The sequence below is a fragment of the Danio rerio genome, chromosome 18, assembly GCF_052040795.2.
Source record: "Danio rerio strain M-AB ecotype USA chromosome 18, GRCz13ab, whole genome shotgun sequence".
Lineage (NCBI taxonomy): Eukaryota > Metazoa > Chordata > Actinopteri > Cypriniformes > Danionidae > Danio > Danio rerio.
Window position 1 is genome coordinate 10,438,764 of NC_141038.1, and position 26,384 is coordinate 10,465,147.

The window sequence follows — 26,384 nt, forward strand, 5'->3', positions numbered from 1 at the left end:
CACTGGTTCAAGTCCTGGCTGAGTCAGTTGGCATTTCTGTGTGGAGTTTGCATGTTATCCCCATGTTCATGTGGGTTTCCTCTGGGTACTTCAGTTTCCCCCAAAGTCCAAAGACATGCGCTATAGGTGAATTGAATAAACTAAATTGGCTGTAGTGTATGTGTGTGAACAAGTGTGTAGGGATGTTTCCCTGTACTGGGTTGCAGCTGGAAGAGCATCTGCTGCATAAACTTATGCTGGAATAGTTGGCGGTTTACCTGATGAATAAAGGGACTAAGCCGAAGGAAAATGAATAAATTAATGAATAAATGTCTATTCAAGCACGCAAAATGTGTTATTTTCATAGTTTTGCCACTCCAAAAATTGATTCATATTATTTACACACATTCTTGTCATCTGTAAAAAAATGACCTACAACCTTACAAAAAAAAATATATATATTAGCACTTAATTTGTGTGATTCTCATTTGTCTTCTGCAGATCTGATACATTCTCGAAGTGTAGTACCATTTACGGGTTCCAGCGAAGGGCAGCATTTTCAGACAGTGTTATTGGATGAGGAGAGAAGCCGATTACTGCTGGGAGCCAAAGACCACGTCTACCTACTGGACCCAGACAACATCAATAAACACCCCAAAAAGGTAAACACACACACACCTTAAAGGGCTCACACCTGCAGACATGTAGAATCGGATCTCTGTGTAAAGGACTTAACACTATGTGTGGTCCGAGACACAACCTAGCAGTTTTTTTCTTCCATAGAATAATTCAGAAAAACTTTTACTTACTTTCAGACTGGTTGTTTCATCTTGCAAAAGCAGCCATGTACAGTGTTTGCAATAGAGAATAACGGGCTTAAGTGTTGTCATGTTTAGGTGAAGCATGTTCTCTTGTCTCTTGATTCAAACAGTTACTTTGACATTAGTCATTGGTTTAAAACAGTTTAAACCAAGATGGATGGGTAGATAGATAGATAGATAGGTAGGTAGACAGACAGACAGACAGACAGACAGACAGACAGACAGACAGACAGACAGACAGACAGACAGACAGACAGACAGACAGACAGACAGACAGACAGACAGACAGACAGACAGACAGACAGACAGATAGATAGATAGATAGATAGATAGATAGATAGATAGATAGATAGATAGATAGATAGATAGATAGATAGATAGATAGATAGATAGATAGATAGATAGATAGATAGATAGATTTATTGATTTTTTTGAAAACTTTTTTTTGTATGATCCTATAATAAAGATTTAATGAAAAAAAAAAAGTTAACAACACACTCAGGATGTTTCTAAATAGTTCTTCTCTGGTTTCTTTGTTCTTGACTCTTGATTTTATGTTGAAATATGTGTCTATCTTTTGCCAAACAGGTGCATGTTTATTGTGGGAGTAAATTTATTATCTCTTTTTCGCTTTAAAGCACTTGACTTGTCAGCTGGTAGTACTCCTGCACTTGGACATCTTAATCTGGGTTGAAGTGCAAATCAAAACTGTTTATAGCTTTTTAATCTCACAAAAATACCTGATAGTGTGGTTTAAGAGCCTCTGGATATGTTTAGCCTGCGAATACATTTGTGGTGTTTGAGTGTGTTTCTATTTGTTAATCTGCCCTAAGAATCTGCCTTTTTTTCCATCTAATACTTTCAATCCAATCCAAGTGATTTGAATGATATTCCCTCAGTCTCACCTCAGAGTTACTGACCTGACCCTTCACTATCACATCTGTCAATCACAGCGATCCCATGACAACACTACATCATCATCACCTTCACACAAAACAACCCCCCCAAAAACAACTCTTCCATCATGTAAAGACATCCAAAGAATAAAAGCGTATATTTATGAAATATTCTTAAACTAACCTGTATTACTAATTTAAATACATATGTATTTACTTCTACACGATTTTTACACTTTCATTTTGATGCAGTTAAAAAATAGCCAATACTTTTAAAATACACTATATAATCTAATGTGTAATCAAATATATAATATAATATAATATAATATAATATAATATAATATAATATAATATAATATAATATAATATAATATAATATAATATAATATAATATAATATAATATAATATAATGACAAAAAAGTGTTGACAAATGGTGGAAAAGTACTGTATTTAAAAATGTTGTATGATCGCTAGGGCCACACGGGATCTGCACGCGCAGAATTCCGCAGATTTTTAGCTCATCAACTTTGACTTTTTACTTCAGTAAATATGTGTAAATTTATATTTATTCAGTTTTTTAATGAATTTTAGTAATATTATTGTCTAATATAAAAATGTTCATCTGATTTATGTACAATGCAGTTGTACATAATGTAATAATGTAATGTAAAGTAATATTTTCTGTCTTTTAGTAGATATATTATATGAGACTTGCTTTGTTTACCAAATAAAGTGAATCTATTTGGATCTGCATTTTAAACATTAAATAAAAGTTAAAAAGATATTATTTTTTATTTCATATATTAAGGTTTTCGTTATGATACTCCTAAAATAATTCTGCATAAATAATTCTATGTCCGCAGATGCTGTCTGGCCCCAATGATCGCTTATCTATCATTTTATCTATTAGAATAATTACCTTTTTAAATAAGTTCATTTAATTTAATATGTTTGTTGTCAGATTCAGAATAAATATGCTGTTTTGTTTGCATAAATATGTTACAGTAAATATTTATTAAACAGTACTTCACTCATATTTTCACATTTCATTGTTCAGATCCAAAAGTCTCATCTGAAATTTTCGAACCACTGTTATAAAATAACTTACCTAATTAACCTAGTTAAGTCTTTAAATGTCATTTTAAGCTGAATAGTAGTATATTAAAAAAAATATCTAGTAAAATATTCGGTACTGTCATCATGGCAAAGATTTTCATCAGGGGTCGCCACAGCAGAATGAACCACCAACTTATCCAGCATATGTTTTACACAGCAGATGCCCTTCTGCAACCCAGTACTGGGAAACACCCATACATTATTTAATTCACATACACTATGGCCAATTTAGTTTATTCAATCCATCTATAGCCACATGTCTTTGGACCGTGGGGGAAACCGAAGCACCCAGAGGACACCCACATGGGAAGAACATGTGAACTCCACACAGAAATGCCAACTGGTCCAGCCGAGACCCAAACCAACAACCTTCTTACTGTGAGGCAACAGTGCTAAACACTAAGCCACCGTGTCACCATATAGATTCAGAATAAATATCCATTCATTCATTCATTTTCTTTTCGGCTTAGTCCCTTTATTAATTCGAGGTTGCCACAGCGGAATGAACCGCCAACTTATCTAGCACATTTTTACGCAGCGGATGCCCTTCCAGCCACAACCAATCTTTGGGAAATCGTTATAAATATGTTACAGTAAATAATGATAATACAAATTTGACATTTTTCTATATATGAAGAGTTCAGATCTGAAATTTTTTTAAGTAAGCATTTTTCTCAGCCTCCTATATTTAGATTCGGTGAGTTCACTCTAAAAGCAATGAAAATAACTGATTAATCTCCATAAATTGTAAATTACTGAACCTAAAAACATGAGACTGCAGAAAAACTATAATTTTAGAAATTTGAGATAGCATTTAGATGCTTTTCCATCAGAACTTTACATATATACACACAAATATAAGTTTACGCAAGACATGCAAGTGTGTGTTGTAAACTCATCTGTTCATACTTTTTTTCCCCCCGATTTGTATAGGACACACTGAACGGTTTTAAGTTTGCGGTAGGTACGACAATCTTCAAAAGCGGCATCATGTAAAGTCGTCTCACGAGCGTGTGTAATCATGGATTTCATATTACATGTAGAGACGGCTCTTGGAGGTCAAGGTCAAAGGTCAACCCTGCGTATGCTAAGCGCTTAAGCCTTTTATAACACATGTTTGCAGAGACAGGACCAGCGGCCCCTTCATCACTCTTTATCTGAACATCGTCCTCCCTCTCATGTGTGTACAGTATTTCACGTGTACAGCTTTTCATCTCTTAAATACACAATGGATTACACTCTGTTTAAATTCCTGCTTTTGAGTCACGGCATGATCTCAGTCTAAATCGAAGTTTTGGTATGGTTTACATAGTCCGTTGGTTTAGCTTTCTGTTACAGTGTCAGGAGAGACGATTGTAAACACTTCTGCTGACTATAAAGTTATATAGAGGATAAAGGTTTTTGTTGCTCCTGCTTTTCATTGAATGTCTTGCTTTTGTGTGTTTTTTATTTGCAGTTGAGCTGGCCTGCTTCGAGAGACAGGGTGGAAATGTGTATACTGGCTGGTAAAAACCCTCTTGTAAGTATCAGTCAGATTATATGTCTGTTGAATGAACATTTCAATACACAGACACTCTCTAACTCAAAGCTGTCTTGTAAAAGAGAGCTGTAACATGTTTAACGTCAGCCTTTCAATACAGTTTTTCCCCCCTGAGATTTATCGAATCTATTTGAATTTTTTCTTTTTTTTAAAGAAAAATTTAATTCAAGCAGAAAGGCTTTAATGAGCTGAAGTTATATTAAATCTTAAACAATGTTACTAAAGTTTTTTTTTTTTTTTTTATCAATCTCTATTCTTTTTAACTTTCTGGTTATCAGAGAGGGTTTAAAAGTGTGTTACGATTTCCACAAAAATGAACCAACATAAGTGTTTTAAATATTCATTCATTCATTCATTCATTTTTTTTTTGGCTTAGGTTCTGATTTATTAAAGGTCACCACAGTGGAATGAACCACCAACTATTCCAGCATATGTTTTACGCAACACCCTTCCAGCTGCAAAGCAGTACTGGAAAACACCCATACACACTTATTCACACACACCCATACACTATAGCCAATTTAAATAATCCAATTCACCTATACCGCATGTCTTTGGACTGTGGAGAAAACCGGAACACTCAGGGGGAAACCCATGCCAAGACGGGGAGAACATGCAAACTCCACACAGAAATGCCAACTAGCCCAGCCGGGACTCGAACCAGCGACTGTCTTGCTGTGAGGCAACAGTGCTAACCAATGAGCCAGCGTGCCACCCCGTTTTAGATATTGATAATATGTAAAAGTTGATTGAGTTGATTTATTTCATCGTAAAGTATTTAGAAATAGAATAATGAAAAGTCAATTTAGCGCTTATTTTAGCTGTAATTATATTTATATATGCTGCCTTGGAGAAAATAGATTTTTTACAGAAAACTATTTATTTGCACTTTATATTTATTGGCAACATTTTCATTTTATACAAAAACCCAGGCTACACTTAAATATAAAAAAGTTATTGTATTAAACAGAAAAAAAAATTTTTTAAAGTTGCACAAATTCTATTTAAAAAACTATATTAGTCATTTTTTGACCTTTATCTTGAAAAAAAAATTAATTAATTTTGTTTTCATTTTAATTAATTAAAACATTAAAAGAAAATTTATTAAACATTTTTCATAAAAAAACACTTTAGCCCAGTGTAGTGATAGCCAGTGTAAACTTGTAGTTTTTTGTTAAATAAACTGCAAACAGGATGTAGTTTGCCTTGGGAGACCCTACCAGGGGCATTAGCCCCCAACAACATAGCTCTTAGGATCACTCAGGCACTCAAAGCCCTCCACCACGATAAGGTGGCAGTTCATGGAGGAGATTAAAATAAAAATAAAATAACAATTTACACTCAAAATATGATGGCTAGCATACTGCGTAATTAAAATATGCTACCTACTTTTTGAACTGGAGGTAGGACAATCTGACAAGGTAGGACAAATCAACAGAACATCGCCTCTGCTCATTTTGTTAATTTTAAATTTTTAGTTTTAATTACTTCGCCTCCAAGTAATTTTGGTCCTGATTTTATTGCTTTTGTCATTTTGCAAATGAGCTGCTATGTCTTTGATTCAAATTTGGCAAATATTTTGTTGCTATTTTGGTGTCTTATGCAATGACATTCATCTCTGTTTTAAAACTGACCTAAACAATGCTAAAATATTTTCTCCCTTTCTCTTGCTGCAGACTGAATGTGCAAATTTCATACGAGTTTTGCACAGCTATAACCGGACCCATGTTTACGCCTGTGGCACTGGAGCCTTCCATCCTACATGTGCCTTCTTAGAAATTAAAGGTCACAAAGAGGCAAGCAAATCAATTAATGACTGAGTTAAAGGATTACTTGTCTATTTCATTGACTAATATTCTTAAAAGACTTATTTTTTCCGTATGCAAGTTATGATGTGTGTTTTATGCACCATGCAGGACCGCTGGCTGCAGCTTCACAGCAACACTATGGAATCTGGCCGAATGAAATGTCCTTTTGATCCTAATCAGCCTTTTGCTTCAGTGCTCACAGGTGAGACCTGATTTAACAGCTCTTCCTTCTCTAACACAAACCTGCTGTAAAGGGCAATTGACTCTTTACACGGCTTTCCCTCAACAAAAAATCTGGTTCCTCTGTTCTGTCTGTCAGACATTTGCTTTTGGCTTCAAGTTAAACCAACCCTCATGTTTCCAATGGAAGGTTATAGAGAAATGTCACACCCTGTCAAGAACACCAGCTGTAAACTTTCCTCTCTTTTTTTCTTTTTGTGTTTCATTTTTGCATTGAAGCCTGAATTTTTCCAGCTGAGCAAAGTTTGATTAATTATAGCTATTAGTCATTACAGATCCTTCCTTCCTACCAGAAATTGCGTTTCTGCAATGTAATTTTCATAAATAGACCTGAAGACGAAAAGTTTTCAAGGAATATATCTAATCCCAGTTGGTCTGATTATACAACGTCATGGTCTTAACCAGAGGTGGGCAAACTACAGCCTGTGGGCCATATGCGGCCCGCTGAACACTTTCATTCGGCCCGCGAGGGAGTTTTTATAATGCTGCTTCTGAGTAACGGTTTGGTTTCAGAATTAGTAAATTAATAATGTTATTTATTATTTATTGTTATAATAAATTATTTATTAGACAGTTATTTTTGAAGGATTTGGCCTTTCACTTGGTTTGCAAAACTTGATGTAGCTATTCGGGTCTAAAAAGTTTGCCCACCACTGGTCTAAACTATCACTTTTATGCAGAAGATATTTAACTTTTTTCTGTCTGTACACCCACTTTATCCACCCAAATTGATAAAGTGTCTGCTTGTGTGAAGGACATTAATGATAAACTTAACTCAAATTCTTTGAAACTCAACATGGACAAAACTGAGATCATTTTTATTGGCACTCCAGCGCTTGCCAGCAATATTTCAACCAGTTTCTCCTGTGAGATTGCTGTCTCTCACATTAAAACATCTACTTCTGTCAAAAATTTTGGTGTAATCTTTGACTCCACAGTCTCCTTTCAGTCCCACATTAAATGTGTTATTAAATCTGCATTCTTTTATTTATGTCGTATATTGCCCAACTGCGTCCCTTCATTATTAGAGACTGTTGTTCATGCATGTGTTTCTTCACGCATTGACTACTGTAATACCCTTTTCATTGGTCTGCCTGCCAGCAGGGCCGGCGTGTCCATAGAGGCGACCTAGGTGGCCGCCTAGGGCGGCAGTATAGAGAGGGTGGCGTCCGCGACACCTCCCTTACCACCTTTGTCCTCAGATATATTCGCGCATAGACGACAGAATAGAGAGGGCGGCATCAGCGACACCTCCATCAGTACCCGTGTGTCCTCAGCTATATCCGCGCATAGGGCGGCAGAATTGAGGTCCGCGACACTCGCGCGTCCTCAGTTATATCTGCGCGTAGGGCGGCAGAATAAAGAGCGAAGTGTCCCCGACACCTCCCTCCCTCCCTCCCTCAGCACCCGCGCGTCCTCAGTTATATCCGCGCATAGTGCACCGGAAAAGAGGTCTGCGACACCTCACTTCATTTTCATAACCGGTCACTTTTGTTTTCACATTGGGGTTGAGGGCGGCGTGATCGTCCTCTGCCTAGAGCGGCCGTTCAGCTTGCTCCGGCCCTGCCTGCCAGCCTCATCTCCAGATTACAATATATTCAAAACTCTGCGGCTAAAATACTCACTCATACCAAACGTTCTGCTCATATAACCCCAATCTTGTACAACCTCCATTGGCTCCCAGTTGCATACCGCATTAAATTCAGAATTGTCTTTCTCGCATTTAGATCCTTAAATGGCCGAGCTCTCTCTTATATTTGCAACATGGTTGTCCCCTACACCCCTACATGCTCTTTACGTTCCTCTGACTCTGGTCTTCTTCCTGTCCCTTGGTACCGCCTCTCTTCAATAGGGGGCAGATCATTTAGTGTTATTGCACCCAAACTTTGGAACTCTTTACCATGCTCACTCCGTTCTGTTAATAATATCTCTGAATTCAAATATTTACTTAAAACTCACTTGTTTTCTGAATGCTTCACCACTGTTCTGACATACTGACCACTTTATTTGATCCACCTGCACTCTGCTTATTTGTCTCTTAGGTCTTGTTTTGTATTTCCAGTTTGTTGTATTTGACTCCCTGTATGTTTGTGTACCTAATGTTGTCTCTGCTTGTTTACTTTTTTTTCCAATGTCTGCTTGTTACAATCTCTTTTTGTTACATTCTTTGTAAAGTGTCCTTGACCTCTGGAAAGGTGCTATATAAATAAAATGTATCATTATTATTATTAATAGTTTAAAAAGCTGCCATCATTTATACTCGTCCTCATTTTAGTCCTAGATTTAAATGAAGAAATGAGAATGTTTTGCATTAAAAGTTGCATTGCAACAAAAGTTTACACCTGGTCACTTAATGCCCTCCAAAACACATAAGAAACAGAGTTAAATCTGATCGCTCAATACACTTCAGGAGGTAGTTTGGGATGCATTCCAGACAACACTGGACACGTTTAAATGCATCTGGTTGTTAAAACCACACATGTCAATTTTACTCTTACAAAATAATTATAAAAAACTTGAAATCAATCAATCAATCAATCATAAAAGCCACTTAACTTTAAGTAAAGAAAATGCACCACTTTTTTAGTTGATAATATAAGTTGAAAATAATTTGCTTCACTGTAGCCTCCAAATCCAAAGTACGTAATGCAAATGAGGATTTAACTTTTGGGTGAACTCCTCCTTTAACAGTGTGGCTGAGTGTGTTTGTTTATTCGCACTGACAGGCATAATTAACAGGGGAAAACTCTGGGAGAACACTAGTGTCAGAGAGATTTACTCCAAACCGCATAGAGAGATGGGTGAGGTGGAGTCGAGGCCCAAATCCAAATGTTAATCAGATTATTCAAAAAACATAATCCAGAAACCCCCGTTTCTTTTCGTGGAAACTGCAGAGACAGTCATTTGTTTATGGAACATCAGATCTCATTTGGAATTGTATATGGCACGTGCGAGAAAAGGGGAACGTAATGGTGATGGTTGATGGTCAGTTGCTGTAAACGTGACTGACCGCAGGTCTGTGTTTATGCTGAGATGCTCTCATTTAATGTTTTCAGATCAGTATCTGTACGCTGGCACGGCGTCTGATTTCCTGGGCAAGGACAGCACGTTTACCCGCTCTCTCGGCCCACCTCCACACCAGCAGTACATTCGCACAGACATCTCAGAAGACTACTGGATCAACGGTTAGCATTGCTTAACAATCCGGTTTAATGACTAAATGATAGGCTAGCTGTTGCTGTTTATAGCATTTTCTTTCTTTTTTTAGTTGTTGAAGACTAAATAGGCACTAAGCTATGCATGTGGGCAAATGCTTTCAGTTTAGTTTCAATTGATGGCCTGGGTTACCTAAACTGAGTTTTTTTTCATGCATTTATTTCTCAAAAGTTTCAAACATTATTAATAATAAAAGACTCAGTTCATTTGCACAAATTAACAATAAAACAACAATATTATTATAATTTATTTTTGTGTTAACTCTCAATTTTAAGTATCATTTGTCTAGTATCTAATGCTGTGTGAACCTTTCTGTGGAGTCATTCTGATTTCTGCTGATTTAGTGCTCATAAACCATTTTTTTTATCATCAATGAAATTAGTTGATCTACCTGACATTTTTGTGCAGCTGTAATGCATTATTTAGGATTCTTTAATATATAGAAAGTTAAACAAACATGGTTCATTAGAACAAAACTCTTTTGTAACATTATGAACTTGTTGATTTTCACTGTTGATCATTGTAATGGCTCCCTGTTGAATTAATTCATTGTTAAAATATTTGAACAGTGATGCACTGTATATTAAAACAGCATTTTGTTCACACACTCATAGTAACACACATACAAAACCTAAATGTCAGAATGAGGAAAGCCAAAACCACTGAAAATTGCACAGTCATTAATATACTCTTACCACAAACTGATTTACTGTGAAAAATGTGTTAGTGCTTTAAAAGATGGCAAATGTGAGGTTTGTTGCCTGTGTGTCTATGATATATAACTCTGATGATTTACAGAAAAAAATACTTTAGTCATAAATTGATGAGTCAAATCACTCCACAGGGAGGAATGAATGGATGGCCAAGTTGCCAAGTGCAAAAAGAACCATTTCTGTTATTAACTCAACTCTAAGGTTTTTTATATACCCGTAAAAAGTGTCAAATAGTTCACAAATGTTATTTTTGGACTTCCACACCTTGATATATTAAAACGTGACACTAAAAATGTAATACAATATAGTACTTCTTACTGCTTGGACTCTAATTCTTTATATTGCAAAAATAAAATATTGAAAACCCTAGACCTCTCTTATAATCTACCCTTCTGTCCTCTCTCTCCCTTTCTCTTGCTCTAATTCATTTGTAAAAAGTCCAATATAATACAGTCTTTGTGTAGTCGTTGAGGTAATGACTGTCTTTCTTCCACCTTTTCTTTCCTTCTAAATGTTAGAGCCGTTCTAGTTTCTGGTGCAATTTAATGGAGTTTAAAACCCACACAGTCTATTTTCCAACCCTAAACACCCATTTACTGTCTGCTGTGGGTCCTAAAGGAAATGCCTAGCATTTACACTAAACATTAGAATACAGTTTTGTCTTTATACTCTCTCACACACACACAAACAGCGGGGTCTTAAACATTTTAATATGCTTTCAGGCTTTCTTACAAGTCTTATAAAGGGATTGTTGGATTACCATCACAGATATAAATTAAATCTGACCAGCTTTTCTTTCTCTGATCCCAACGGAGGGCAAGTTTTTTTCTGCCCAGCCCGTCTCAGACACCTCAATCCTGATGATTGACGATTGTTGTTTGTGTTACGTTTTATGGCAACTTTTTCCTAATACACAATAGCTCAGTTGACTAAAAAGTTATTGTATTAAACAAGATTTTTCTAAAAACCATTTGAACAAAATTATTTGAAACATTTACCAGTTGACCATTATCTTCACCAGAATATTGATTGTTTTATCATTATAAACTAATTAATAAACTGTTCTTAATAAAAAAGAAAACACTGCAGTGTGTAAGTTTGACACCCAGTGGTTGAACTAGGTATTGTACTCCTGGTACAAAACACACACAAGCGCAGGTTGCCAGATTGACGACACTAAAAGGAGCAGGCCTGACTGTCAAGCCTAAAGCAAAAGAATATTTTCCATATTAAAATGAGTTTTTGTTCTAATCAACACCTGAAATGTATATTTTAGAAACGGCATTTATTTCTTGCAGCTGAACAACCGAAAACTGACAATTATCACCTCAGGTACACCTCATGTGCTTTATTCAGTGATAAATGCTAATAATGTGCATTTGAATGCCTTTTTACATGCAATTTTTTCCCATACTACTGAAAGCAGCAGCAGATCTTTAAAATAAAGTAAACCATTTGAAATTGAACTTTCGAGCTTTGACTCTGTGAAAACCAACACATATCAGGGATTCAGCATGTACATTTAAATAAAGTTAAAGGTTTAATATGTAATAATTCAATGATAAAGCTGATAAATTTGTTGAAGTGCAGCAAGTGCACTATTCTGCGCTTCTGAATAGCTATATTAAAATTTCTGTCCTGTTTTGTTTGATGCAAAAAGCCAAAATGCTTATCACTGCATCTCTCGTCATGCAGCATGTTGTTAGAACACAACCTACTCATGTGAAACTCTAAATCTACGTCTTATTCTGGAGTCTGCTACTGTCCACCGAAGGTCACATTTTAGTCGCGGATTTGTGTTTTGTGAGCCTGTCTGACCGAATAAATGAAATATGCTGTTTTACAACAACACAACCCGGGGTGCTGAAATATAATTGGCTAAAGTGGCATTAAGCGGGTTAAAGAACCAAAAGGCAGCCGTTCTGGCATGTAACTCACATTTTCAAAGCTGAATTTCTGACTTAGTATTGTTTTTCAGGTAAACAAGAATATTCACTCAGCATGTTTCTTAACAACTGCAAACATATTATGGTATTTGTATGCTTTAGAAGAGTAAAAAACTTACATACAACACCTTTAAGCCTAGTTTTACTAACAGCCAGTGCAAAAGTTTAGTTTATTTAGGTTTTTAGGCATGGACTCAGTTGTTTTTGCAGCAGACCTTATAACATTTGCATTTATGTTAAAGGTACTCTTACTAAAGTATAGTTTATGGGAGAAGATTAATTTAAGTTTGCATTTACTGGTAACAATTTTAATAAGCGTCCACACTTTCTTACAAGATTATAAAGGGATTGGTTGGATTACCATCACAGATATAAATTAAATCTGATCAGCTTTTGTCTCTCTTATCCCTACAGAGGGCAAGTTCATTTCTGCCCATCCCATCTCAGACACCTACAATCCTGACGATGACAAGATTTACTTCTTTTTCCGTGAGGCTTCTCGTGATGGGAGCACTACAGACAAGAGCGTGCTGTCTCGTGTCGCCCGGATCTGCAGGGTAAGGCCCGTCCTCACGCTGCCTGATCACAGAGAAACTCACCTCATCTCTCTGATCCTCCTCAGAACTGAAGATTAAATGTGCTTCCTCTGGGGGGAGAGGCTTCCTGGTACGTTTCCCTTGATGTGATCTGCTGAAAGAGGACCAAACCACTGTCAGGCTGGGTAAATCAAAGTAGAGGTCTGGCCATGTAATTGCTGCCTGGACTGTCATTCCTGATCAGATGATCAGAGTCCCTTGGGTTGAGAAATTAATGTGTTAAGTGACTCCATTGTGTTAACACACAGCTTAAAGGGATAGTTCAAAATATGACAATTTAAACACTATTTACTTCCTCAAGTGGTATAATTTTCTTATTTTCTTAATACAAGATTTTTTTTTTTTTAAAAGAAAGCTGATATCCTGTAACCATTGACATCCATAGTAGAAATATACTATGGAAGTTAATGGTTACAGGTTTCCAACATTTTTTAAAATATCATTTTTTCAATATCAATAGGAAATAAAAGTGTAAAATAAGTAAAAAGAATTTTCATTTTTTGAGCGAACTATCCCTTTAAAAAAATGTCCACTATGAAGACTGGGGTCATTACCCATAAATAATCAAGATGAATCATATGGAAGAAAGTTCAAAGATTTCATTGATTGCAACTTCGTCATTTTAACACCCTTCGAGGGCACTGTTTCCAAGGATATTCCTGAGGATTGTTAGCAATTGAATCTCTTCCACAAGGTCGTCATCAAATCATACACAGGATGGAAGTAATTTAGGCATCGATTGCTCACCAAAACCTTGAGTTTGATTTAAAATGTTAATACTTAAATACAAAGCATGTGGTAGGACAAATACAGTACATGTGGAAATACTACTATTTTTTTAATTTGTAAACTGAAAAATGAGTAGTCAGTTGGCCGTTATTGCGAAATAATATTATAAAAAAATGGAATGACCTTAAAGCTTAAAGGAAAAACTCAGGAATTAGAGTTTTATTTTCTGAAACACAAAAGAAAATACAATTCTCAAAGCTAAAAAATCAGTTTCTAGCTTTATTTTTAATGTACTTTTTGTTCACCATTAAAAAAAAATTCAAACAGGTTTGGAACAGGTAGAGGGTAAAGAAAAATGAGCTGAACTTTCCTTTTAACAAAATAGATGGGGTTTGTGTGTATATTCTGAACAATATCTTAAGCATACATCCACTAGACTGATTAGAGTTGACTCCAGGCCTGTGATAAGGATCCACAATCAAATAGAACATACACAAAGTACAATATGTTTCTTATCCAAGGCTGAGTGTACTCTTAGCCGTCTTTATCAAAACTGGTTAAAAAACAGTATAATCTACATTCAGGCAGTTATAATCCTTATTACACAAAGTCTTTATTTAATAAACAAGAAAAGAATCACTTTAAAAGAATTAACCGTAAAAATAGCTAAATCACTTTAGACATTTTAGATAGTCTTAACTCATAGAAATAACAATAGAAACAGTTGCTTCCGGTCCTCAGCCCTCAGTTCCACTTAAGGTCTTCATGACCTCTGACCGAGTTTGGTGGCTCCTGAAAATAGTTATAAAGAGACAGGCAAATGCACTGAACATTCTTATATTAAGTGTGTTAACTTTTTCATTAATTAAAATCAATTCACAGTTAAATACTCATTCAAATTATCAAATAATTCTATTTAATAAATTAAAAAAAATTATGAGAAACAGGATGATGAAAAGGATAAACGTTGGTCCATGATGAAACGGATTGGAAAGCAGAAATCAGAATCCTTCAATTGTTTTTTGATTTTTAAAAAAAAAATGTATTAGGCGAGTTAGTAGGCATTTCTGTGTGGAGTTTGCATGTTCTCCCCGTGTTCACGTAGGTTTCCTCCGGGTGCTCCAGTTTCCTCCCACAGTCCGAAGACATGCGCTATAAATGAATTGGGCAAGCTAAATTGTCCGTAGTGTATGTGTGTGAATGAGTATATGTGGACCCCAGATTAATAAAGGGACTAAGCCGAAAATTATTCAGTTTATTTAGGAGGTAATTAATAAATGTAAAAACAAAAGTTAAATTGTGAAATGTGTATAAAAGTTTTAAATAACTGCTCACTTATTTTATGTAGTTTCAAATGAAATTATTACTCCAGCCATTATTGCTTGTATTACTATTACCATTGACAATAATAATAGTATTATTAATAATAATAATAATATTAATAATAATTGGTATTATAATGAAGTTATTTCTGAAGGGACTATGTGACTGACGACTGTAGTAAGGAAGCTAAAAATTCATTTAAAATCACTGGAATAAATAATTAAATTAAATAATAAAATAATTGTGAACAGTTATTTTATAGTGCAATAACATTTCACAATTTCACAATTTGTATGGTATTTTTGATGAAATAAACGCAGCCTTGGTGAGCAGGAGAAGCTTATTTTAAAACTTTTAAAAATCCTACAGACTCCAAACTTTTTACCGGTAATGTATGTTAAAATGGAATACTGTAAATTAGAGTACAGATGACAATATTGCTGCTTTTAATAAACAGATGCAACCTTGGTAATCACATAAGAAAACATTTTAAATAATCTTATCAGCCCTAAACGTTTTAACGTTATAGAGAGCATGCCATACGCTGGAAATGGATCTAAATATTTTAATTTGGAACGCTGATTGACCAATCCTAATCGAATATTATAAAGAGCTGATTTTTAATAAGTGTTCGCACATGTCAGCTGTCATCCAGCAGCAATTATAAAACATCAATGATTTAAAGCTGTTTTCTTAATGCTATAGACTCATCCTCCCAGGCTGTATGCTATAAAAATTCCAAGCTCTATTGCAAAATTCTTGGTCTGGAGCAGGAGGGTTTTTATAGCTTTAGGAGAGAGCTGTAAAGCAATCTGAGGCCAGATTCCTCACTGGATAACTGGCCTAACACGAGAAGAGGGCATCTTTGAAGATTAAAGAATTTGGAAAACACCACTCCTAAACCTCTTTTAGGTCTCTTCCCCCCTTTTTTTCTCAAGTGTGTGTGTTATTCAACATGGAGAATGGCAGTGGAGGAATATGTTTGCTGCTTTAAGCGAGTGTAGATGAAATCATTGAAATCCTTTGATTAAACCCTTCTGGCAGTAATGAGGAGATCTGTTTAAGTGTTCTCAGCATGTCTTCTCTTTCTGAGACCTTTCAGTGATCTTTTGTGCATCTAAATACGTAAAACCTGCTCATGGAGAGGGTCATTATATTCTCTTTATAAACTCTCCTTGCTCGCTTTTCTCCATTTCTTGAACAGTCTTTCTTTGTCTCTCGTGTGTGCATTTGTGCTCCTCTTTAGCCTTTGTGTTACTGAAGGGCTTGTGGTTTGCTGTCGTCTTATGCTTAATTGAATAAGCTGCTTTAATCAGAAGCAAATGCTGGGTTTACATTTTATTATGAAAGTCTATAAAATATATAATAACTGAGGATTTAAATGATAAACACATGCTTTCGGAATGACTTCACTGAAATGTCCTATATTTGCGTGTGTCTGTGTGTGTTTTTGCATGAAGAACGATGTTGGAGGTTTGAGAAGTCTTACTAACAAGTGGACAACATTTCTCAAAGCGAGACTCGTGTGCTCCATTCCTGGACCAGATGGAGTGGACACACACTTTGATGAGCTCCGTGAGTGATGTGTTTTATGTTACTTCTCCCTCCCACAAACGCATATTTTAGATTTATCAGACTTTTTAAAATGTGTGTATGTGTGTGTGTGTTACAGAGGACATCTTTCTTCTCCCTAGCAGAGATGAGAAAAACCCTATGGTGTATGGAGTGTTCACCACTACCAGGTTAGTGTGTCCAACGCAAGCTCACGGCAATTCGTAACTTTTTGATTCAGTGGTTATTTCGTATGAATTCGTACGATATAGTTTGTACAATTTAGTACGATTTGCTCATCATCCAATGACAGTTGGGGTTAGGGGTGGGGTTGGGTGTCACGACCTCCTTTCTAAAAACGGATATTTTCGTACGACTGAACTAAACTGACAAAACGTAAAATACTTACGTTTTCTTGTAAGATCAGGCTGGTGTATCAGTATTTTTATCTTGGTACTGAAGCTTGAAAAGCAACCCAAAATACAGTTTAATCAATGTAGAGTTATACTTTTTTTTTTTTTGTTATTTCACATTTTGTTGCCTATTAAACAACTTTTCAGCTACATATCAAATCTCAGTGTAATATAATGTATGTATATATAATATAATAATAATTGTATGTACTTGTAAAGTTATTTTTGGCCACATTTACATTTAGGATTTACTTGTACATGTAGAAAATTACATTCAATCTGATACAAGATCATGCTGGCAGCCTTTACTCCCGGCATCCTGGCCAAATTTGCCAAAAATGAGTAAAGCGATTTGAGTGTTTTCAGCTTATTCCCTATAGTAATCTGGGGTCACCACAGCGGAATAAACTGCCAATTTATCCAGCATATGTTTTAAGCAGCGGATGCCCTTTCAGCCACAACCAAACACTGGAAAGCACCCATACACTCTCACATTCACACACATAATCTATGGCCAATTTAGCTTTTTTAGATTTAATACACTCATAGCGCATGTCTTTGTACTGTGGGGGAAACCGGAGCACCCGGAGGGAACCCCTGAACATGGGAAGAATATACAAACTCCACACAGAAATGCTTATTGACCCAGCTGGGGCTTGAACCAGCGAACTTCTTGCTGTTAGGCGATTGTGCTACTTGTGTTCCTTTACGTTTGCTGGGGCTTGATCTCTTTAAGATCTTGCCGAGTTTTTTTTTTTTTTTTTTGTTAATAGAGGTGCTCTGCAATTAACATCATACTGTATAACCTACACCTATATTTACCTTTAAAAAACACCTAGAAAATAATCATTTTAAATAATGTTATCTTCTGAGAAGTTCCTGACTCCAGAGCTATACATGCTGTATATACATGAAAGTTTAAAGCAACGTGTTTCCTACTTTTGTACTTTTTTTATCTTATGAGTAGCATAAAATCACTGTCCACTGAGAAAATACCTTTTTCCTTTTCTTCGAGACATTCAAAATAATAAACGCATTCTCTCATTGAAGAAGTGATTTTTTAAAAAGTAACGTTATTACGTAACTCATGTTACTTGTAATGCATTATTCCCAACACTGCCTGTTTGTAATGTGAAATGCTTTTACTGAAGTTTTTAGCTTCTTATGTTTTTTGTGGGGTTAGTTCCATCTTTAAAGGATCAGCAGTGTGCGTCTATACAATGGAAGACATCCGTGCAGCGTTTAATGGACCGTATGCTCATAAAGAGGGACCAGATCATCGCTGGGTGGAATATGAAGGCAGAATTCCCTACCCACGTCCAGGCACTGTTAGTAACACTCTTTACACTCCACTTTCATGCTCTTCTCTTTTTCTTTCTTTATCAGGGGCAGACTCTTTCATACATCACCACTAGAGGGAGTCATAACACTACTTATGCCCCCTTTGCTTCCAGTTATTGTTTTTTCTACATACATTAAAGTGGAAATATAATGCCTATTTAGATAATGCCATGTGCAGTTACATCACTTCATATGCATACAAAATTACTTGCAGATTTCATCTTTTTCTACTTTATTTTCTAAACACATCTTATTTTCCCTCTTGCAGTGCCCCAGTCGGACATATGATCCTCATATAAAAACAACGAAAGACTTTCCAGATGAAGTCATCAGTTTTATACGATTGCACCCACTCATGTACCAGTCTGTGCACCCAATGACAGGCCGACCAATTTTCACTCGTATCAATACTGAGTACCGGCTTACTCAGATCATAGTGGACCGCGTGGCAGCTGAGGATGGACAGTATGCTGTTATGTTCTTGGGCACAGGTTAGAAAGACTTGACAAGTCATATAAAACAGCTACATTTATGATGGTGAATTTTTGGGGAAATAAGGAAATGTGATTTAGATATTTGATAAACTCTTAAAGGGATAGTTCACATAAGAATAAAAAAGGTGGCTTGCCATCTCCAGGTTGGAGGAAAGTTCTTACCCCAGATGGTCCGTTGTGGTAAAGAAAGAGCCGAGTTAAAAGGCAAAGCTCTCAATTTACCATTCAATCTACACTCCTACTCTCACCTGTGTTCATGACCTTTGAGTCATGACCGAAAGGACAACATATCAGATACAAGCAGCCGAAATGAATTTCCTTTCAGGGTGGCAGGGCGCACCCTTATAAATAGGGCGAGGAACTCTGTCACTCGGGAGGAGCTCGGAGTGGAGCGGCTGCTCCTCCACATCGAGAGAAGCCAGCTGAGGTGGTTCGGATGTCTCCTTGATCTCTACCTAGGGAGGTGTTCCAGGCATGTCCCACCCGGAGTAGGACTTAGGGAACTATGTGTCTCAGAACGCCTCAGAATCCCCCTGGAGGAAGTGTCTGGAGATATGGGAAGCCTTGGCTCCTCTTCTGAGACTGCTGGCCCCGTGACCCGGCCCCGGAAAAGCAGAAGAAAATGAATGAGAATAAATGAAGGCAGGCAGCACGGGTAGCACAATTGCCTCACAGCAAGAAGGTCACTGGTTCGAGCCTCAGCTGGGTCAGTTGGCATTTCTGTGTGGAGTTTGCATGTTCTCCTAGTGTTCCGGGTGTTCCGGTTTCCCCTCAAGTCCAAAAACATGTTGTAAAGGTGAATTGGGTAAGCTAAAATTGTCCGTATTTATGTGTGTGAATGAGTGTGTATGGGTGTTTCCCAGTAATGGGTTGCAGCTGGAAGGGAATCCGTTCCGTAAAAACATATGCTGGATAAGTTGGTGGTTCATTCCGCTGTGGCGGCCCCAGATTAATAAAGGGACTAAGCTGAAAAGAAAATGAATTAATTAACGACTCATCCTAATCTTAAACCCTTATAAATTTCTTCTGTTGAACACAAATGAAGATATTTCGAAGAAAGCTGCAAACCTGTAATCATCAGCTTGTATATTTAAAAAAATGCTATGGAAGTCAATGGATCCAGTTTTAAAAATACCTTATTTTGTGCTCAACAAAAGAAAGAAACTCATGAAATTTTGAATCAAGTAAAGTGAGAGTAAATAATGACGGAATTTTAATTGGGTGAACTATGCCTTTAAGAGTGTATGATCTGCTCAACCAGCAGATGGCAGTAGATCTATATGAGACACAAATGTGTGCACTTTTGTTTGCATAGATATGGGATCCGTATTGAAGGTAGTCAGCATCACTCAAGAAAACTGGTCCTCAGAAGAGATCATCTTAGAGGAGCTTCAGGTGTTCAAGGTGAAAGTCACAAACATTCAAATATGCAACATTTATGACTGGATGAAAATCAACATCGCTATGTTATTTTTCCTTTCAGAATCCTTCACCCATCCTCAACATGGAAGTCTCTTCAAAGCAGGTACTTGATTCTAATAAATTAAATATTTAGCTTGGGAATGAAGAAAGAAAATAAATTGTTAAACAACATTTGAATCTTTTTCTTCCAAAATGACCAACAGCAATCATCAGCAAGCTGTTTTTGTTTTTGAAGTTTCATTGGACTATTATTTGTGAAGATTTAGTAACTGCAGCTCAAGTTCTCAAGCCCTGATCTCATAACAAATGCACTCAGGCCTCTATTGTTTTGTTCTGTTTTATCAGAGTCTTGCGGATGAGTATGTTTTTCTGTTCTTGTGCCATTCCTTTCATTTTTCCTTCACACTCCCGTTTGTCTAATTATCTCTTATTATCTTTTGCAGTTCATGGTTGGGTTCGCAGTTCACTCGAAAGCTTTTATCCTCCTTTCTCTGTGCGCTCAGCTAGAATTATAGGGTTACATCAGCAGGCCACTTGGCCAATTCTTTCTGTAATTATTTATTTTTAGGGTCCTTTGGCTTTTAAGAGCAGAGCATTATAGAGCACAGACAAGAAATTAAATGGAGAATACAAGCGGGATGGAAGGACAAAAATTGACATAAAATACTTTGTTTTTCTACAAGCTGTAATCGTTAAACAGTTTCACGTCATCTCTATTTATGTAGAGCTTTATGCAGTACAGATTGTTTCAATGTAGCTTAACAGTAAAAAGCAAACCAACGGAACCAATTTGTGCAAACTTAAAACATGAGACACATTCTAATGTTTCAATAAAGTGACTCTAAAAGGGAAATAGTAGACTTTTTAAGCTCAATTCAGTTTAGTGTGTCCATTTAATTGATTATGATTCATCTATAAGCAGCTCTGCAGAAGATAGTATTGTCATTATTTAGCTTGAATCACTTGAATCAGCTGAATCGATTCAATTCAGTTCAATAACCTTGTCAGTGCTGCAACATTTGTAAGTTATGAAACTAACTGCATTTGACTGTAATGCAGTTCAGCCAAACAAATATGTCAGTGTCATTATTCTTCTTCCCTTAGTTTTGATTCCACACAATAGTGTTATTATATATAGCAAGTGTATTTTAAAACCCACCAACACAAGCAATGCCAACAGTGACAAACCATTTAGAAATCTAATATACAGTGCTTATAGAAAATGATCATACCCTGTGAAAATCTATACCTTTACTCACTTAATAACCTGCTTTTAGAAGACCTTCAGGATAAAGTTGTAGAAAGGCACAGGTTGAGAGAAGGCTACATAAACCTTTAATTTAATTTCATTTAATTTTCGGAATGAGCGAAATGAACTGCCAACTTATCCAACATACGTTTTACAAAGCGGATGCCCTTCCACCTGCAACCCAGTACTGGGAAACATTTTTCGACACTCATTCATACACATACACTGCTAACCACTGAGTCACCGTGTTGCCTAAAAACCTTTCAAAGGTTGGAAAAGGTATTTGGATTGTGATTTTATTTTTAGGCTCTATGACAAATAAAGTAACTATTACAAAGGGGTATGATGATTTTGCTATAAGCACTGTATTCAAATTACATATAGGGCACAGAAGTTCATTGTGTTTCACATTTACAAAACATTGAAATTACAAATATGTACATATACTGTATGTTCAATTATATCAGCTGTAATTATATATTGTGTATATACATATTATAAGTAGAAAAATCAGTCCTGTGATTCCTGTCCAATCAAATCGCACATAGAAAGTAAATCGCATCATACTGAACAACCTCAAGACATGGGTATTATTTATAGTGCAGCAAACCTTTTGGAAGCATTAAAAATGTCCAACATCTTTGCACGCAATGACCCAGAGACTGTTTATAGACTGTCACTGATGAAAAGATGAAGGATGTTGACAGCATGATGACTGAAATCTCCAAACAGCCCTAAACAATCACTAAATGGAACGAATGAAGAATGAAAGGAAGGGTCAAACAAGGAATGGAAGGAAGGACTGGATGAAGGAAGAAAGCACCGAACTACTGAAGGAAGGAAGGATCGAATGAAGCAAGGTTTCAAAAAAGGAATGAAAAAACTAAGGAACGAAGGATGGAATGAACGAATGAATGAATGAACAAAAAACTAAATGAAGGAAGGAACAAAAGAATGAAGGAACCAAGTAATGAGTGAATGAATGAAGGGAGGAACAATGGCAGGAACAAATGAATGAATGAATAAAGAAACAAACGAATGAATGATTGAAGGAAGGAAAGAGCAAACAATGGAAGGAAGGAACGAATGAATGAATATAGGAAGATAACTAAAAGCACTACAGAATGTTATGTTTACACATCCCTGCACAAACCTTTTACTGTGTAATACTCACTACTCATAAGTATTTTTGAAAGGGCTACTTATACTACATATACTTTTACTCTACTTGTACTACATTTTTGGGCAAGTAAAGGTATTTTTAATTGAGTATGATTTTTCAGTACTCATCACCTTAGAATTATAAGGTTATATCTGACACTTTTGTCAAAATTGAGTAATTGACATTCTCATTAAATGACAACTTATTTCCATTATAGGATGTTTTTTTATGTATATAAGTTGTTTGCATTTTAGGCCTTTTTATTTTAAAAAACAAATGTTACACACATACTGTTTGTTCTATGGAATGCAAACTTTGAAACTCAATATCTCAAAATCATCAGAACGCAGTTAGAACCTTATAATTCCAAGGAGACATACTCTTTCCACCACTGATATAAATGAATATATCAAATGTAAACTATACATGGAAACAGATTTAAATTCAAATCAACAAACAGGATAATATGTTTGTTTAAATGAGATCTTGAACTTCATTTGTGTTTAAAATGTTAAATAGTAAGGTCTGCTGCTGCTTCATGCTGAGAGAAAAACAACAGCACACTTTTTGTGCTTGTTTGTTTTATAGTTTATTTCGCTTGAGTCACACGTACACATGGTTCTTTTTAGAGTTTGTTGGACCAAAAAAGGCAGCAAACAAGTGACATTTACTGATAACGCTATTAGAGTGGTTCCTCTAGTAAGCACTTTTTTGTGATTGCACCTGGTTTAGTACTTTGTTTATGTGTGTGTGTTTGCAGCAGCAGCTGTTTGTCGGAGGAAGCGACGGGTTGGTGCAGGTGTCACTGCACAGGTGCCATATTTATGGACAGGGCTGTGCTGAATGCTGTCTAGCAAGAGACCCCTACTGCGCTTGGGACGGCACCCAGTGCTCCAGATACATCCCAGCTTCCAAAAGGTAACACACACAGCGCTCGGTAGTAATGGATTATAGAGTTGAGGGCAAAAAATATTAGCCCTCCTGTGAAATTCTTTTTCAAATATTTCTCAGCATAGCAAGGATATTTTCACAGTAATTTCAATAATATGTTTTCTTCTGGAAAAGACAAATTTCTTATATTTTGGCTAATGAAATTAATTTGTACTTTTTTTTTTACATTTTTTAAAAGGTCAATATTATTAATATTTTTTTGATTGTCTACAGAACAAACCACTGCTTTACAATCACTTACCTAATTATTCTACCTTGCCCAGTTATGATAAATAACCTAGTTAAGCCTTTAAATTGCACTTTAAGATGAATACTAATGCCTTGTACAATATCTAGTCAAATATTTTGTTCTGTCATCAATGATAGCAAAGACTAAATAAATTAGTTATTAGAAATATTAATTTTACAAATGTATTTTAAAAAATCTTCTAAGCAGCACCTACACTTTTCAAACTATAATTCAGACTTTAACTGTATGTCATCTGGATTGGTGGAGATTTTTTTTCATATTTATGGATTACTTGATTACATATTATTTATGTCAGTGGTTTACAAAGTGGGGGTCGGGGGGAAATGACCGGGGGTTCTTTGGTGATTTCCAAAAGTCAAATACATTTATTAAACAATTTAAATTACCCATATTTTATCCATAATTAAGCCACAGAAGTTTAAAATAGTAGTTACATAAATAACAACAACATGCAAATGAAAAGCCATCATACTTTCAATTATTTTTTAATCTACTCAGTTACAGTAATTTGAGTATTTGTATTTTGTTACTTTACTACATCTAGAATAATACACAGATACAATGTTCACACTCCAGTTCTCAAAGCAGTTTGAAACAAAAACATTTCAATATTACGTCAAACAAAGTACACCAACAAACGTTAATCAAACAATAATAGATCAAAGCAAAAGGGGAAGAAACACACACATCAAACAAATGACAAACACAGTTCAAGTTCACACGAAATGCCGGGTATATCTGAACTGATACAGCGTTGTCTTTATATAGTATATCACCCTGCAGGCCAAGACCGGTTACTCACTGAAGCTAAGCAGGGTTAAGCCTGGTCAGTACCTAGATGGGAGATCATATGGGAAAACTAGGTTGCTCTTGGAAGTAGTTAGTTAGCTGTGTTAGTGCAGACCAGCTGGGGGCACTCATCCTGCAGTCCTTATTCCCCAGTAAAGTGAATGGGATACTATACTGTCAGTGAGTACCGTCTTTTGGATAGGACATTAAACTGAGGTCCTGACTCTCTGTGGGCATGAAAAATCCCATGGCACTTCTTGTAAAGAGTAGCGGTGTAACCCTTGTGTTCTTGGCCCTTACCCTTCATGGCCTCCCAATCATCCTCATCCACCGAATTAGCTCTATCACAATAGAGCTGGTGTGTGGTGAGCACACTGGCGCCGTTCCCCTGTGGCTGCTGTTGCATCGTTCAAGTGGATGCTGCACACTGGTGGTGGTAAGAAGAGACCCCCCTCATGATTGAAAAGTGCTTTGGGTGTATAGGTATTTGGGTCCATATAAATACACAATGCTTACTTACTTACTTACACCATCCTTCAGCGAAACGTTTGGGAGTCTTCTCAATTGGGGCATCGCACGTCAGTCTGTATCCTAAATGATTGATATTCAAAACAGCCAACCCGCGTACCCTAGAAACGCAAAACTAAAACAACAATTCCAAAACTGTATAATAACATATGGACATAACACTAAATATATAAAAAGTAAATAGAAATGGGCTCAACATTGGCTGAGTCAGTTGGTATTTCTATGTGGAGTTTGCATGTGTATATATAGTATTTAGTATATATAGCACACATATACTGAATACTCATACACACACACACACACACACACACACACACACATATGCATAGTTGAACGGATTAAGCAATTGTCCCAAAGATAAGTCGATGCAAAGCCTTGACATTGATTCACAGAGTCAGCACTTCTGTCGAGTCAACACTCTTCTTATTGGCATCTAAAGCCACACATGTGTCCTGTGACATCCCTGAGATGTGCACCGTGTGCAGTTTGCTGTTTAGGATAGCGAAAAGTTAAAAGAGAGATAGAGAGAGGGCTTTGTGGTGCCCTCTTTCTGACCTACTTCTCCAGGGTGAGTTGTTTCCTGGAGTTCAGCACAGAGAAGAAAATGATAAATATTTGATTTTTCCTGTGCCATAGGGTGTAGTGGGACCGGGCTGGACAGGCAAATTGATTAAAGTTGCTTTGTTGTTGAGATGATGTATGTGAGCTGCCAGAGAAGTTTTCTTGCCCTTTCTCTCCCCGGCTCTCCGGTCCGCCACTGACGCAAAGAGGCCAGGTCAGTCCTGCAGAGAGAGGGAGAGAGAGAGAGGAGAGAAACACACAGAGAGGAATGACAACTGTAGTGCTGCTGTGTTTGAAGTGAAACAAAGAACTTAATATGAAATTTGCTTTATTGTTTTGTTTCTTTTCTTTTCTCTGAAGATTACCCTGTGATGCTTTTTATAAACAGTTAATCAGGTTAATTATTTCATTATTTGCTCTCATTGTCTACAAAAATAATCTTGTTTTATTCTTTGTTTTGAAATTAAAAGAAGTTCAACTGAGCAGTGGTTTGCTGTTACATTTCAACGCATGATGAAAGCAAAGTGTAGATGATTATGCACTCTAGAAAACGTTGAGTTGTTTATTTAACCCAATGGCTGAGTTACAAACATTTGGTGCTTTGGTAATGTATTTTTAAACCAACTATTTTTACAGAGTGTAAATATGTGCTTTTAATATATATTAAACTACTTTGGGGCTCCACACTAAAATTAATTCCCACCATGGCTATGTTACATCTTCTTAAAGCCTTTAGTTGTTGCCAT

The 26,384-nt window shown here is 36.3% G+C and overlaps 1 protein-coding gene and 1 long non-coding RNA gene across 2 annotated transcripts in view; one reads left to right on the forward strand and one right to left on the reverse strand.

Annotated features, from left to right (window-relative positions):
* The window catches only part of sema3d (sema domain, immunoglobulin domain (Ig), short basic domain, secreted, (semaphorin) 3D), a 67,365-nt gene that overhangs the window by 28,584 nt on the left and 12,397 nt on the right, over positions 1-26,384 (forward strand). Inside the window, exons 3-15 of the mRNA NM_131048.2 lie at positions 481-641; positions 4,273-4,335; positions 6,033-6,152; positions 6,273-6,366; positions 9,461-9,589; positions 12,694-12,836; positions 16,388-16,502; positions 16,600-16,669; positions 18,075-18,219; positions 18,501-18,723; positions 20,042-20,130; positions 20,210-20,251; positions 23,320-23,477. Of these exons, the coding sequence (NP_571123.2) occupies positions 481-641; positions 4,273-4,335; positions 6,033-6,152; positions 6,273-6,366; positions 9,461-9,589; positions 12,694-12,836; positions 16,388-16,502; positions 16,600-16,669; positions 18,075-18,219; positions 18,501-18,723; positions 20,042-20,130; positions 20,210-20,251; positions 23,320-23,477 (1,552 nt within the window). The remainder of the gene's footprint in view (positions 1-480; positions 642-4,272; positions 4,336-6,032; positions 6,153-6,272; positions 6,367-9,460; positions 9,590-12,693; positions 12,837-16,387; positions 16,503-16,599; positions 16,670-18,074; positions 18,220-18,500; positions 18,724-20,041; positions 20,131-20,209; positions 20,252-23,319; positions 23,478-26,384) is intronic.
* LOC141378809 (uncharacterized) overlaps positions 24,217-26,384 on the reverse strand; it is a 127,467-nt gene continuing 125,299 nt past the window's right edge. The window contains exons 2-4 of the long non-coding RNA XR_015514737.1: positions 25,637-25,859; positions 25,070-25,192; positions 24,217-24,976 (exon numbers count right to left, since the gene is read on the reverse strand). This is a non-coding gene — a long non-coding RNA (uncharacterized LOC141378809). The remainder of the gene's footprint in view (positions 24,977-25,069; positions 25,193-25,636; positions 25,860-26,384) is intronic.